Source organism: Elaeis guineensis, chromosome 10, assembly GCF_000442705.2.
Source record: "Elaeis guineensis isolate ETL-2024a chromosome 10, EG11, whole genome shotgun sequence".
NCBI classification, from domain to species: Eukaryota; Viridiplantae; Streptophyta; class Magnoliopsida; order Arecales; family Arecaceae; genus Elaeis; species Elaeis guineensis.
In genome coordinates, this window is record NC_026002.2 from 15,198,110 (window position 1) to 15,209,928 (window position 11,819).

The window sequence follows — 11,819 nt, forward strand, 5'->3', positions numbered from 1 at the left end:
GATCTCCCAAACTTGAAATTGAATTAAAATTGAACAAATTTACCTCGAATTAGTATAAATATTTAGGCATAGACAAATACCCACATCAAATTCTAATCTAAATGCAAAGCGAATTATGGTACATTTATGTGCTATTGTCCAATAAAAAAAAGAGAAGAAATTCCATACTATTTTCACTTGTATATGCTACTGTTTCATAAGATCGGTACGTCCCCAAGCGGAAAGAAGCCTAACATTTGTTTCCACCACGGGTGACCACACCATACTAGAAGATTCCAACTCTATGAGAGTGGGGCCCCAACTTTTTGCTAAATCGGATGCGCTTATACAAAATCATTCCGGCACGTACAAGACTCACACCGTGTTCCCCCTGCCCTTCCCCATTCACACTTAAAACCCCCCAGTTCTCGGCGCAGAAAGCTGGAACTGTTTTTGTTCTACGCTCTCCTCTCATTCCTCCAAATCCTGTGTCTTGCTCCCAAGCTGCTCTATTGGCTTCCCCTTGGTAAGTACATGCTCCCCCGCTCACTTCCAATCCCCGTACTTCGACCAAATTAGGGTAAGGGGATCGCAAATTCTCTCGATTGAATCATGTAGTTAGCGATTGCTCTGCTTTGATTTCCCGGCTGTTCGTGTTTGCGTGCGAATTTCTGATCCCTTGTCTTGTAATCGTGAAGTTATTAGCCTGCCGCTTCTTTTTTTCTTTTTCTTTTTTTTTTTTTGGGATTCAGCTGTTGGTTTTATTTGGTCTTGTGCTGTTTTGCTTGCTGCGGTTGGTGTGAGTTTGTGATTTTTCTGAGGGTATGCCGTTACATTTTATGGTTACGGTTGGTGAGTTGGTGTCAGGGTGGTTAAAGATGTGTTCTTCACCTATTTTTGGACATCTTTGGCTGGGTTTTTTCGAGTTGTTCGATCAGCCTCTGTTTGTCTAAGATATGATTTTGAGATGTTCATATTTGAGTTTGTATAATTTTTTTTAATCCCCTTCAGACAATTATTTGGCAAGTCATAAAGTTTTGTGCTTTCTTTTGATGAGAAATTTGTGCTTAGTAGAAAATTATATAGTATGAATAATGGAGCTGGACTTGGCGAGATCTGACGTTGGACAATAACGGTCCCAAATCGTTGATCTGAGCTATTGGATGTGATGTACTATCTTTAAACTACTTACATATCAAAAATCATATGATTTGGAGATCTTTAGCCATCAAGTGATCAAAAATTAGATATAATTTAATTTCAGATGCATAGGTTAGGGGTCTTCAAATTATATGATTTTTGGTATGTAAGCAGTTTAGAGGTAATAGATCATGTACCATATTTCGGATCATTAATTCAAGATCCCCATTGTCCAATGTAGACCTGACCGGATCTAAATAGAGATCCACTCAAGTGTAGCCAAGTCTAGCTCATGAATAATGGGAACATGTGAAATAATATGTTTCTAGGTTAGATTATACGAATATTCAATCCATTCCGTTTAAGTTTATCAGAATGTTTTAATATTTCAGTGATGAGAATTGGGCAAACTCTTTTTTTTATACTTACACAATCTTGGTTCAATTCTAGCATTGGTTTATGCATTATTTGATAATAGATATTGATCTGAATTGAAGAAACTTTAGATTCATCATTTTCTATTTAAAAAACAAAAAGAAAATCATTAACTAAATGGTCAACTCTCCTTTCAATATTGTTTTTACTTTACTTCCTATTAATTATATCTGTATGTGCTGTGAAGGGAATTTGAGGCATAGTGGGATTGTTCTGAGTTTGCTGGAATGAACACAGTGGTTTTCTGTAGGTTTGTTTACACTTAATGTACAGTCTGTATGACTTAATAGATTCTGTTAGAGGTTGATATAATCCAGTAAAGTTATTATGACACAATTGCAAGAAGTATGAGAAGTTAGTTGAGTTGACATTGTTTTAATGTTAAAATTGCTCATTTATTGCACATGACATGACTTTGCTGCCAACCTGGGCATGGCCCCTGCGGTGGGTACCTTATCTCTTTGAAGATGGTTCTAGGTTCAAATCCCTCAAATGTCCTCAAAGATTTCGAAGCATTCATACGTGTGATGATGTTGTTAATACCTGTGACACGACATGCATGGTGTGGAGGCTTATGGAGCCAAGTTGCCTTGGTCCTATTGCTTAAGAATTGTAGGACCTTGTGCCTAGGATAGGCTGATGTGATTTTGCATCTTTCCTTATGTTCAATGACCAAACAGAAAAATGAAGTTGCTTTGTTACTAATTTAGATTTCATGCTAATAGCTAGATCTTTTAGTTAGGTGGTTGCTTGACTCAACTAATTTCCAAACTATCTGATGGGAGAATTTATTGTGTCACAGGGGACACAAAAATGGCAGTGTACTAAAAAAGTATGTGGGTATGTAAATAAGATAAGTGGCATAAGTAATATACTCTAGCAACTTCCTCTAGTTTTATATCTGCTATCTGACCACAAAAGAATATAAAATCTCTTAAAATTTGGACATCACAATTGTCAAATATGACTGGTAAATATGGAAGTTGCCGTGGGTTGAAGGTGATGATCTCTGTGAAGTATGAACTGGTAATGAGCATAATTGCGGGTTACCATGATTAGGCTAAATCATGATGGATATTTTCTTGATGTTCCAGGTCCATGTGGATTGGGTGTTTGATAGCACATGGATGTCTATACATTTCAAAGGCCTCTGTGGGTCTCATGGGTTTGAGATTAGAGCATTTGCTCCTGGTCTTATGACTGACTTGAAATTGATTTTGAAAGGGTATGTAGAAAGAAGGAGATTCTCATGCTACATTAAAAAGCAAGGAGGATGACTTTCTTGGTCATTGCTTAGTTGCATATGATGATTGATTTGGTATTTCTGATCATGAATTCGTCTCATCTAGTCACATTCCTCAGCTGATGAGAAGCATTCTTGCCAAGTGCCTGCCCTAGACATGGCATGTTTTTTTTGGGGAGTTTCATGCTGGATGGTGCAGAATGGTGTTGTGCTGTGGACTGCTTTGAATTATGATGCTGTGCTCTCCTTTTATCTTTCCTGTTTCATCTAGACTCCATTTTGTTTGAGCTTTCTGGTGAAATGGTAACTGCTGCAACTGATTTTTCTAATTATATGTCTATAATAAGTTAATGGTTATTCTTTCTCATGCTAGGTAGGAGTCAAGAGAATAGGAGAAGAAGCTATTTTACTTGCATTTCTCACTATTCCTGATTATGGGATGTTCTGGAAATAGGTGAATGAAAAGATTTGGAATGTATTATTTGTTATCCTGTCCATAAAATCACTTCTATCAAGCTGGATGCTGTAATATAGGATTGGGGAGATGGTGGCTTCTGTTTAGTCATGAGATTTCTGGGTGAAACGATTATACCTGAAGGATTTTATTGTCTTCTATCACAAGAATCTGTATTCTCACTCTTCTCACACTGAGGCAGTGGAGTTTTTCCGAGAAACTGAAATGGATGATTTCACTGATCGCTTCCTTTCATCACAAACATGGCCAGATGCAAATACATCTGCACGGTCATCTTGGGTTGGCACTGCTGTATCTCAGACAACTAGCTTACTTGCTGGTTCGTTGGAAGCATATGGAGACGGAAAGAACCCACCCATATGTGTGATACCTTCAAGTCATATCATTGGGAATGCATGCACAGAAGACTTAAATCTTCAAAGCCATGATAGCACCTCTTCCTTCTTTGTTCATGGAAATACCACATATGGCATTGATAAGGGCATGTTTCCTGGTGAGAAATTATCCATGCATAAGCTACATAGAGAAAACTCGCAACCATCCCTCCAGGATAATATGACACAGGAAAGTGGTTTCTCACTACTGGGGGTTATTGAGAGTAATTTAACAGCAGGAACATTTGGCTCAGACTTGAATCCATCATGCTCTGTAGCATTTCCTCATAGCTCACTGACAGTGTCTACTTCAATTGAGAGCAATGGTGGCGAATTATCTGCCTTCACACAGTCACTTGGAGATGCCCATTCAATTTCTTCACTTCCATTAATGTGGCCTTCATCATACACAGGTGTTTCTTCTTTAATGGGACAGGGGAGACTACAAGCATGTGGTTTCCAAGAGTTGGAAAGTGATAATGTTATATTGAGGAAAACATGTGTTGAGAATGGCAAGTTTGCACAGCTGGATGATTTGCCCGCTGCATCTGTCCATGTAAAGTTACATATGCATATTTTGGTAATATACTTGTCTCCTCTCATGGATGATTACTCTTCTAACCCTTTTTATATTCAAATGTCACTTGCAGGAACATAATGAGCTTCACAACCCTAATTTTCCTTCTTTCAGTGGTGGACAACAGATAAAAATGATTGGTGGTGATTCGCAACAACAAGTACCACATACTTATTTAACTTATTTAACTTCTGTTTTTAGCTATGCTGATATGTTGTTCAAACTTAAAGTGCCCATATTTGCAGGAGCGAAATGGGTTACACCACCTTTGTTTGCCCTCTTTGGCTTCTCGGCCGCAAATGTCATCAACTAAAACAGCAGGAATACAGATGTGTCAACAGGTTTTATACTTTGTTACCTATATATTTGTTCTATGGCTATAGTAGTAGTTTTGCCTTTTCATTTGATAAGAGACTGCTTTTGCTGCCATGTATAGTTGCCACCATCTACTGAAGGAAATACTAGCAAGCATCACATGAATCATTCTTCTAGTACTCAAACACAATCAACTCCATCTAATGCTGGTGGTTGCAATGAAGCTGTCAAGCCACGTGTGAGAGCACGCCGTGGTCAGGCCACAGATCCTCATAGTATTGCAGAACGGGTTAGTTTATGATTCTCTTATCATGCCTTATGACATGCCTGGCTACATGAATGGCCTTATGAAGTTTGTTTTAGTAAGGTTTCCTTGCTTGAATTGTTTTTGTTGGTTACCTTAATATTATATGTTATTTTGTTAGTTGTTTTATATTTTCTTCATCATAAGAGAAATACAATTTAATGTGGACGTTGACCATTAAATGCAGGTTCGGAGAGAAAAAATTGCAGAAAGAATGAAGAATCTGCAGGAGCTTGTGCCAAATTCAAATAAGGTATACTTTACCATTGTTTTCCCATTTTGTTTAGAGATATTTTTCCTTGATCTTTCTGAAATAATGTCATACGGTTGATTTGGTGATTTGCCTTTGTTTGGAAGTGGTCAAAATTTAAAGATGGGGTATCTATGTAGCATGTAAACTGACGTGATAGACCACCTTCAATTAAAGGGACCTTTTGGCAACTTGAATATAATGGGAGCCGCACATCTCATCATCATAACAATGTAATGTTCTACTGAGTACTGACTTTAAATGCCTTGATTATCCTCTGTTAAGAATCCATTGTATGGAACTATAGTGGTGTGGACTGTGTTAACCACTTAGCATAAGGTGAAAGGGAAATTAGGTTTGTACTGAAATTGTTCATACTTGGAAAGCATATATACAGGTGCAATCACAAGTAGTAGTTGAGTTGTGTGTCAAGGCAAGCCAGTTTTGACCATGAGAAATCTGTTCTAAGCTTTTATGTGAGTGTGCTTTTGTAGATGAATATACAGCTGACCACCAGGAGATGTCACGGTTTATGTTATTTTTGGTTAGTTTAGTGCTTAATTGATTAAATGATATTAGCTCAACTGCTAAAGGCTTACTTTCATGGAATATGTTTCCTTTGCCATAACAGAGGATGCATACAGTCAAAACTCAATAGTGTTTTTAGGATTTCATGTGACAATCTTTCCTTTGTGTCTTCAGGATTGAGATAGTAATCTTTACTGTTGTAGGGATTACATAATGTAGATAACGTGAACATGATAGATATATGAATGCAATTTACTCGAACTAATGGAGACGCAATTGAAATATGTACAATTGAGGAAGCCTACCAATGGAAGAAGGGTTATGGGGAAAGGGTCATCCAAATTGATGGTGCTGAAGGTTATGCAGAATGGAAATCATGGTTTTCTGGAAGTTGTCTTTTACATCTGATGTTTAAGGTAAAGAAACTACTGTGTTAGATTGTGCCTGATCCAGGGCTCTGACTAGACCTTCTATCAAAGTTCTTGAAGCTTTTATGATAAAGAAATAGAAGTTGAGTTCTGCTGAAATTTGACAGCAAAATTGATATTTGATTAAAAACTATGAAGGTTAGAGGTAAATGGATGTGAAATCGGGGAATGTCAAGTACTAAGAATTAGTGATTTAGAAGGGAACCATGAGAATGAAAAACCAGAGAAATAAGAAGCAGATGTTAGGAAGTAATACTGTAATACTTCCACCACAGCAAGAAATGTAACTTGTTCTGTTCGATCACTTTGTTTCAGTCATTACAGAATTTGTTTACTAGTATCTATAGTAATGTGTGAAGTGTTGTCAAAAGTGTAAATAAGAGTGAAAATAACAAGTGTACTTATGTTATCATTTCCCTCATCTCATCCACCCTGTCACTTGAACCTAGAGTTGCCTCCCTCCCCAAAAGCTAGAGCAAGGAGCAACCAGCCGGCTCCACAACCATCCACTTATTCACCTCCCATAGGAGGCACCCTAATTGTCTGTGAGCAACCATGCAACCACCCAAAGGCCAGAATAGTTTTTTTTCCCCTCTGTCTTTTTTTTTTTTTTTCAAAAAATAACATAATTAACCTAATTTTCCCCCCAAATCATACATAAAAAGTAAAAAAAAAAACAATTGAACTATGGTGATCTGATCTCTTTAACAAAAATAACCAAATCATACATAAAAATAACCAAATGGACTATGGTGATCTGGTCTCTTTAACTGCCTAGACACCAATTTGGACAACACTATGTTTTGGCCCAGCTTCATTGGAGGATAAAATTGCGAAGAGGGGGGTTATGCCCATTATCTTGCTAGACATCCAAAAATTTGCACAAAGACTAGTATGGCTTGTTTGTTATCCCAATCAAACCAACTTATTCTGGAGATAGAAATTCTCTCTCTGGGGGTTCTTGAGGTAAGTTATCTTGAGATAAAGGCCTCAAGTTATCACTAGTGCAACTGTGGAATTATTGAAATTTACTCCACACACCACTCCCATCCCTCTTGACATGTATATGAGCAGATATTACATTATGTATACATATTTAATGTATTATATTATATAATATGTTAGGTATCAAATCATGTAGCAATTTTGTCCTGGAACAGTATGCTACCAGACTGATACAGCTGTGACCAACCTAGACTGATACAGCTGTTAGTACCGACACTGACGGGGTCAGTATGACTGTTAGCACCAATAGTTGCAGACTGATACATACCAGTTCAACTAGTTTTGGTGTCTATATGATAACATCACCATGTTGTGTCTATGTAAATTATATTTACCTCATCCAAGAATCTAGTGTGATTTAAGTCTAGGTAAGAAAAAACTCATAAGCCATTAGATTTTTTTTTAAATTTTTTTAAAAAATTTTGAGAAAGAAAACCAGGTCTAGGTATGTCAAGACCCTTATCCTACTCAACACTTATGGGGTTTGGATTGGGTATATATCGGGTTGAATCTGGGTCCCAAGTGTATACTATTATTTAGCAAGACCAATTCCCTTGACATCCCAAGATAATTGACATGGCTTTAGAGCATAATTAATTTCTTCTATAGGATATATGAAGGATATGAGCAAGAGGATACATTTTATAGTTGGTAAACTATCAAGTCTTGGTCGAATTAGTTCAGCTTCATAAAATAATTAGTCGTGTACCCTAAAATATTATATGATCGGGTCAAGTCTGGGTGGGTATACCTTTACCAGAGCTAGACCAGGACTTGGAAAGGTTTTATGGGTCTCTAACTTTGAGACCATGCTCGACCCATAGGCTTATGGGTTTAGGTTGGGTTTGAGCTTTTCTTGTGACAACTTTATAGGCAAGAAGTCTCCAAATCATATTTTTTTTTTTTTGGTTTATAGATATTAAAGATCTTATAGATCAATTTAACAGTTAGGATTTCATTTTTCAACTCCAATAGTTGAATTTGGCAATGGATGTATATACTTACTTTAGACCCTATGTTCAATATAAGTGCATCTTATATGTACACATCTTAAATTATATAGGTTGAAAGAATTTTTCAAGAAATTCTACTCTACTTTTATATTTTGCAAAAGAAGATGTCATTTTTCCTGTCCAAAAGGCTCATTTTAAACCATCTTAGGTCATTTTGACCATGCCCCATTGTGACTGCTTCTAAGAACAGTTTTACATGTTCATCAACCTGTATGAAGTCTGCATTCTTTACCAATATGTGTGCAGCAAGTGAGCTAAAGATTGCATAGTTTTCATCCTTTGCATAGTTTTCCATCAGTAGAGGCTTGTCTAGTCTCCTCCAGGCATAAATCTGCAAATATTGCACAGCCCTACTTGTCGATGGATCATCTGATCTTTGCCAGATCAATAATCTTTGTTGGTACAACTAACTGACTTCTGGACATGTGGCAGCATCAAGAAAGATCATCTGAAGAGTTATATTCACGCAATGAAATTCTGGATCAAGCCGGTAAAATACCGAATTGGTTTGGCCCTCAGCCCAGTTGTGTACCGATCTAGACTCATTTGGGTTGACTCTTGACAGAATATTGTGGCTGGTTGAAGTTCAGCCTGGTACCGATCTGTATGCGGGACATCGATCTTGAACCGATGTCATCCAGAATCAAATGTATTGAATTAGTTACTGTCTAGTTTTATTACAGCCATCTTTCGGCTATGCTACAGCTACTTTTCACGTGGGGTAAACAACCCACGATCTCCATATAGTTGGCAATTCTGTTACAATAAAATAATGGCTTAACAGATCCTTAACGGCTTAACAAACTCTCCTAACGGCCTGAGCAAGCCCCCTCTATATAAAAAGGGATGGGGTACTCTCCAGGGAAAAAGTCTGAACTCAGAGTAGAGACTCTGCTGAATTCATTTCAGCTCCCCTATTGAAGGGAATTGAGTCCTCACTCTTTCCACCTAAATTCATTCTTCTTGCCTTCCAATTCTCTATTTTCATTTATCTGTTCTCACTTCTTAAGGTCCCGGCTGACTTAATCATCGGAGGATCATTAACCAGAGGGTACCCTACGATTTTAGGACTTCTTTTGCAGCATCATTCGTGGTCTACATCAACTTGACTCTTAGCAGCACTCCAGCTCAGTTCAAAACCGACCTCGTCAATTCTCCTCCGGAGCCTTGCAGCAACGATTCTAATATCTATTTCATCAATATATAGTTCTCAAGTATACACTGTCTTGTAGGGACCAATAACTTTCTTGCTTTTTTCCTCTGTGCACATTGATCTTCTGGAAACATAATATAGACAGCTGTTTTCTCTGGGTCAGTGGTGCCATGTCCACACTTTTATGTGACATCATAAGCCAAGGGTAGCTTTGCTTAAATTTATATATATTTATCAGACCCGTTTATTTATCATTTCAGTACATAGCTTGTAGTTTTGTTCTGCACTTTCATAATCAGTAATGCACTTTTCTGTTTCATTTTATATGCAATGGTGATCTCTGCATTTTCCTTCACTTTCATGATTGGTTATGCAGCTATAGGATCTTTAAGCTTGATTTTATTCCCTTGTTGTGAAATAGGGTCCTCTATAGTTTCGACCAAATGTTCTGTTCCCTAGTTCCAGGAGAATAATAGAGACCTTGCCAACAGCTGCTCATGACTGAATTTTCCACTTTTGTTTGCAGGCAGATAAGGCATCAATGCTTGATGAAATCATTGACTATGTCAAGTTCCTTCAGCTGCAAGTCAAAGTTTGCTTCCAAAGCATACTTCAAAACTATTATGCGTAACTTCATTCTGCTCTGTATATGACATTCTTTCTGATATTTGAACTGCAGGTATTAAGCATGAGTCGGTTGGGTGCCGCTGGAGCAGTTGTCCCCCTACTCACAGATTCTCAAGCTGAGGTGCCATATCCTTTCCCTTCCATTTTAGTTGTCTATTTGTCCTACAGCATCACATGCTAGTTTTTGTTCTTACATGGTTTGATGTTGCTATTTGGTTTTGGGGGAATTGGGGAATTTTCATAGTAGCAGTGGAGTAGGACATCATTATGTTAGCCATCTTTTGGTTTCTGATTAGTGAAACAAAACTATCTTTCTCTTATATTATGTCTCATAAATTATTATCTTATGCAATATGAACTGGCTCTGATACATCTTTTTTCCATATAAAAATTTTCTGTTACGTTAGTTTTTTGTGCACGGCTTCACTCTTCATTTTGGACATTAGTTTAGGACTCTTAGTCATTCTCAAAACTCAATCATCACAAGTGGAGATGGAAAAAGAAAGGAAATTTTGAGGGTAGAGATATTGACATCTCCAACCCAGCTTGGCTAGATATGTTTGATTATATCTTGCTCACTATGCTTCCCACTGAAGTTGACACTGCTGTGTTTTTTATTTGTATCCTATATATGATAACTATCGTTCATTACTTCAGGAAAAAAAAAAAAAGCATAGTCTTGTGCCATCTTTCCTCTCTGTTTTTATAATTTTCTGCCAAACACGAGCATGATCCTCTGTGAGAGCCCTTGGAAGCATAGATCGGTCACCTGAGAGACAGGGTTTTTTGGAGCCTGCTTGGCTCATACATTGAATATTTGCTCTATAGCTAAGGGTGAGAAGACCGAGCAGAGCAGGGGGAAGTATTTTTCTGATTAGGGAAAGTTTGGGGCTCCCATAGCCCTGTATTTAGGGGATAATGAAAGCTACTTTCCAGTTGAATTTCATTATTTCGAAAATTCAGGGATTGCCAGCAATTGGCAGCCTTTCTCAACCAGTCTTCCATCTGTTCTTTTAATCACCTTGTTGAGAAAATGACAACATCGATCATAAGTTATCAGTGGATGGGTACTTTGGGCAAACATGCCCTAATCAGGTTGGGGAAACTGTTGTAAGATTTGGAAAAATGTTCTGACTGAGAGGGAGTGTGCTTGAACTTTCTCATTATGGCAATTTGTGGCCTTTGCTCCTTTTCTTTAGCTTGTTGATGAACTTTTCTTTATAATGCTTGACAAAGTCATTTGGACCACTGGGAAAATTTTGGACCAGCACATTGTTTATTTTTGAAGACTCTAATCCTCGATTAAAAAAAAATGTCATGCTCATTTAAACTGTTATTTTCAATTCAGGGCAATCTGCTCCTATTAGCGTCACCATCGGTCGTGCTGGGAACAGATCTATCTGAGTCGCAGGATAGCTTAGCCTTCGAGCAAGAAGTTGTTAAGCTGATGGAGTCCAATGTCACCATGGCAATGCAGTACCTTCAGACCAAAGGCCTCTGTCTCATGCCAATTGCTCTTGCCACTGCAATATCTGGTCAGAAAGGCTCCTCTTCCAGTGCCATTCCACCTGACAGAAGGAAACCTGATGTGAGCCATGGGGTGATCTGCCCAAGCAACCAATGCATCATGGAGAGGACTGGTTCAGAAGATGGACCAAATGGTTGCAACGGGCCTGTTGTTAAAGGGGCTCAGAAACCAGTAGGCAACGCAAAAATGTTGAAACCCAAGGCATGAAAGCTAACTTGGAATTTCCCTTTCATTTCTAATTTGTTTGCTTTTGGAACTTAAGTTTGATCAGTAGGCTGATATGCTTATTCGGCATACATGTGGATGTCCAGATAAATATTTTGTATACCATTCATGTACATGTATGTTGATACATGTATTTATAGTAAGTAAATAAATTTATTGGTATAGATTTAATGAATCTGTGAGATAAATCAAAATTGGAAGTGAAGAAACTTGTGCTTCC

At 37.7% G+C, this 11,819-nt stretch overlaps 1 protein-coding gene across 1 annotated transcript; it reads left to right on the plus strand.

The window, feature by feature from the left end:
• The first annotated feature begins 429 nt into the window (after positions 1 to 429).
• Positions 430 to 11,770, plus strand: LOC105053039 (uncharacterized). The gene is given in 10 exon segments (XM_019853374.2): positions 430 to 505; positions 3,175 to 3,409; positions 3,411 to 4,202; positions 4,297 to 4,383; positions 4,469 to 4,564; positions 4,660 to 4,827; positions 5,030 to 5,095; positions 9,746 to 9,811; positions 9,899 to 9,967; positions 11,195 to 11,770. Coding segments are annotated over 9 exon segments (1,779 nt in total). The 5' UTR covers positions 430 to 505; positions 3,175 to 3,361; the 3' UTR covers positions 11,582 to 11,770.
• Positions 11,771 to 11,819: the final 49 nt, after the last annotated feature.